Raw genomic sequence first — 3684 nt, forward strand, 5'->3', positions numbered from 1 at the left:
ACTCCTCTGACACTACGAAGGCACTTAAGGAATATATGGGACACCGTGGAGGAGATAAGATCAAGGATCACTTTAATTGCGAAAATAAGGTCAAAAAGGATTTTCAGAAAATCAGCTACATATCCGAGGTTGTTAAAAGCACTATTTTCGTTTAATGTAAGAGGGTGAAGTTCAGAAATTACTGGACACTTACATTAACGTGACACATATTTCACATTCCTTTTTACTTACAAGTAACACAGATTACACAAAAATAAACAGGAAAAATATATGTGTGTGTGTGTGTGTATTGTGTGTGTGTATATTTGGTCAAGCATTCACTCCACGGCAGCCGGCAGCCGGCAGTGTCAGTATCCCGCCCGACGCCTTCCCCTCCCCGGGCCGAAAGCGGTCTCAGGTCCCGGCCGCAAGCGGCAGGAGAGGCAGGGGAGTGGCATGGGGTAGGGCGGGCAAAGGGACTGTGTGGCGGGCAACGCAGTCCTGCCCCAACCCCGGAGCAGGCGGGGAAGGAGGGGCCAAGCAGCTGGGCTAGTGGCAGAGCGGGGACCGTCTGAGGGCGGAGGCTTGCGGAGCCGCCCTGAGGACGGCCGGGCCAGGCTTGGCTCTCCTTGCAGGGACACTGCCTGCTTCTGGCCGTGACTCTCAGCTTGCGGGAAGGGTCGTGCTTACCCCCGCCGGGGCTGTCCCGGGGGAGAAGAGAGCCTGCTTTGCCCATCTGCGACTGCCGCTGGTAGATGCCCTCGGCCCCTCCCCTACTGCCACGGAGTACATGGCAATGTTTTGGTTGATCGGTTTGGATCGTCGTGTTGATGTTTGTCTTTTTTTTTTTTTTCTCTTTTTTTTTTTCCCCCGAGCAAAATGTGCCTCATCTGGCTGCCTCCGAAGGAACCGCAATGTCTCGGGAGAAACTTTAAAGCGGCTTAAGGAAGGGGGGGGGGGGAGAAGGGAGGGGGAGAAAGAAGTGCTACTTCGCAGTCTACCTAAACTCGCTGTGCCGTTGCGTGTGCGGTGTACTCCGAGACAGTCGCACAGCTCCAAACCTTTCCTTGCTGGAAAACACTCGGTCGAAGGCATTTAAAAAAAATAATCCCCATAAATCTCCATATAATGAGGCGTGCGGTTGGGGTTTAAGTCCCATCATTTCCCTGTGCTGTAGCAAAGGGAAGCCCGATGGACTGGAAGGTCCTAGCATAGCAGTAGAGATGTCAGGCACAGGTAATGCAGACGGGGACATTGCCGTAAGTACCTTGAAAGATTACAAAACATGGTCGTTTTTCCCAAGAACACCCACTTGAAGGTTTCACAGCCCGGGAAGCAACGCGCTCAAAGCTCCTTCCTCCGCCTCCAGGCTCCATATTCACACTACTGCCAGACCGAGATAGGACTCTTGAGTCCACCGCCGTCGCCTCGTAAATCCAAGAATAATCCCCGACAAGGCTGTTTCCTGCATAGAGTGGACTGTTTTTACCGATGCTACGTGGACAGACACAGGGTTTACAGCTAACACAAGCAACGACTTGCAAACCCTAAGTCTACCCAGAATGATCGAGGGGAGGGAGGGAGGCGGGAGCTCCGGAGCCCGGCAGCGGAGGCCGTGCAAGACCGGGGCGGCCGCGGAGCCCTCCTGGGCTGAGCATCCCGCGCCGTTTTCAGCGGAGCCCCGTCCTGCCTCGCGGGGCTTGTCCGGTGGGCGAAGAAGCCAGGGACTACGTCGCGCTGCGCGGAGAGGGAAATGGCGACGTCCTCCGCCCCTCGGACGGCGCTGTAGAGGAGCTGGGAGGGGGCACACTGCGGCGCAGGGCAGGCGGGTGTAGCGAGTAGCAGGACCTCGCTTGCCCCGTCCCGGAGCGGCGGGCTTCACTGATGGCAAAATTTGCACTTGATAATTTTCTTAAAAGCACTTTGGAAGTCTTTGTTGAAATAGGCATAGATAATGGGGTTGAGAAGGGAGTTAGAGTAGCCCAGCCAATTGATGACTGCCCCCAGCCACGCGGGCATGTAGCACTTACTGTCACAAAAGGGCAGGACCAGGGCCACGATGAAGAACGGCAGCCAGCAAAGGATGAAGGTGCCCATAATGATGCCCAGGGTCTTGACAGTCTTCCTTTCGCGGGACAGAGCCATTCTCCGTTTGGCTTCCGTGTTCTTCTCACTGCGTCTCTCAAAGGAGAAAGGGGGTGGAGAGTCGCACGCCTCGGTAGGTAGCGGCAGGTGAGTCTTGGAGGAACTGTTGCAGCACTGGACCTCGATGATCTCCAGGGCAGTCCCGTCCTGGCCCTGCCGCACAGCGCCGTTAACACAAGCACCGGGCTTGGGCTCTACAGTTCGCCGCCAGCCCTTGTCGGGCTCCCCGTTGCCTTTCTTCTGCACAGTGGCCGGAGAGAGGGTGAGGCAGGTGTCGGCGACTTTCTTCTTCTCCACTTTCTTCACTGTCTTGTGGATTCTAAAGCGGGCCGCCTTGAAGATGCGACCGTAGAGCACCAACATGAGGAGAAGCGGAATATAGAAGGCGCCGAAAGTGGAGTAGATGGTATACCCGTGGTCCTTACTGATGGTGCAGGCGTCAGGGTTGGAGCGGTCCTCCGGCGTTCTCCAGCCCAGCATGGGCGGGATGGATATCAAGAAGCCGATAAGCCAGGTCAGGCTGATGAGTACCGCTGCCCGTCGGGGAGTCCGCTTGTTAACATAATCGATGGGGTCCGTGATGGCCCAGTACCTGTCCAAGGCGATGGCGCACAGGTGCAGAATGGAAGAGGTGCAGCAAAGCACGTCCAGCGAGATGAAGATGTCGCAGGTGACCTGCCCCAGTGTCCACTTGTTCAGCACCTGGTAGAGGGCCGCCATGGGCAGCACCAGCACGGATACCATGAGGTCGGTGACGGCCAGCGAGCCGATCAAATAGTTGGCCACGGTTTGCAGGGAGCGCTCCAGGGCGATGGCCGCGATCACGCAGGCGTTGCCGCTCACGGCGCACAGGATGAGCGTGCCCAGGAGCAGGGAGGTGAGTACCTGGTAGCCCAGGGTCACCTCGGTGAGGCCAAGGCTGCCTGTCCCTTCGGGGGAGCGTGCTGAGGACGTAGTGCTGTTCGCCACATCCATGCCGGGCGGAGGGGGTCGCTTCAGGAGACAGGCATGGGAAGAGGCGCCGGTCACTTGTGCGCTTCCCTGGCAGGAGGCATCACCGCCCCGTGCGCTTTGGCCACGCCGGGCACCCCACGCTCAACCACCCCTCCCTCCCCTATATAGCGCGGCGGGAGGCGGTCGAGGCTCGGAGGACGGCGGCTGGCGGAGCCGCCCCGCGCCCGCCCATCCCCGCCGCCTCTGCCCAGCGCGCAGCCCTGGGCCGTGGGGGCGGCCCTCCCGCCGCCGCTAGCTGAGCTGCTACCCCTTGCTCTGCCGCTCTCCTGCGCCCTTCCTCCCCGCTCTGCCTCTCCGAGCTCCCCTAGCTTTCTCCCTTCCATCCATTCATACCCCCCTCCTTCCCCTCCCCTTCCGTCCCCCCTCTCCCGCCCTTCCGCGGGGGGGTCTCGCTGGGTCGCCATCGTCGGGCGAGGGAAGGTGGCCGTCATTCCCCTCCGCCCTTCTCTCCTTTGGGGGGACACCGCAGAGAAACCCTCCACGACTGCCTTCCAACCCCCGCCCTCTCCAAATCTCGCCGCAGCTCCGCCCCGGCAGCGGTGCTCT

The 3684-nt window shown here is 59.3% G+C and overlaps 1 protein-coding gene across 1 annotated transcript; it reads right to left on the reverse strand.

The window, feature by feature from the left end:
* Positions 1–1842: 1842 nt before the first annotated feature.
* HTR1A (5-hydroxytryptamine receptor 1A) lies at positions 1843–3169 on the reverse strand. Its single transcript, XM_050330101.1, has one exon. It carries the CDS (start codon positions 3097–3099, stop codon positions 1858–1860), a length of 1242 nt encoding a protein of 413 aa, XP_050186058.1. The 5' UTR covers positions 3100–3169; the 3' UTR covers positions 1843–1857.
* Positions 3170–3684: the final 515 nt, after the last annotated feature.

The sequence above is a fragment of the Myiozetetes cayanensis genome, unplaced genomic scaffold, assembly GCF_022539395.1.
Source record: "Myiozetetes cayanensis isolate MyiCay16 unplaced genomic scaffold, myiCay2020 scf4, whole genome shotgun sequence".
NCBI lineage: Eukaryota > Metazoa > Chordata > Aves > Passeriformes > Tyrannidae > Myiozetetes > Myiozetetes cayanensis.

Bases quoted from the DNA above. Each gene is read 5' to 3' on its own strand.
- HTR1A (XM_050330101.1), bottom strand. From the start codon at position 3,099: ATGGATGTGGCGAACAGCACTACGTCCTCAGCACGCTCCCCCGAAGGG.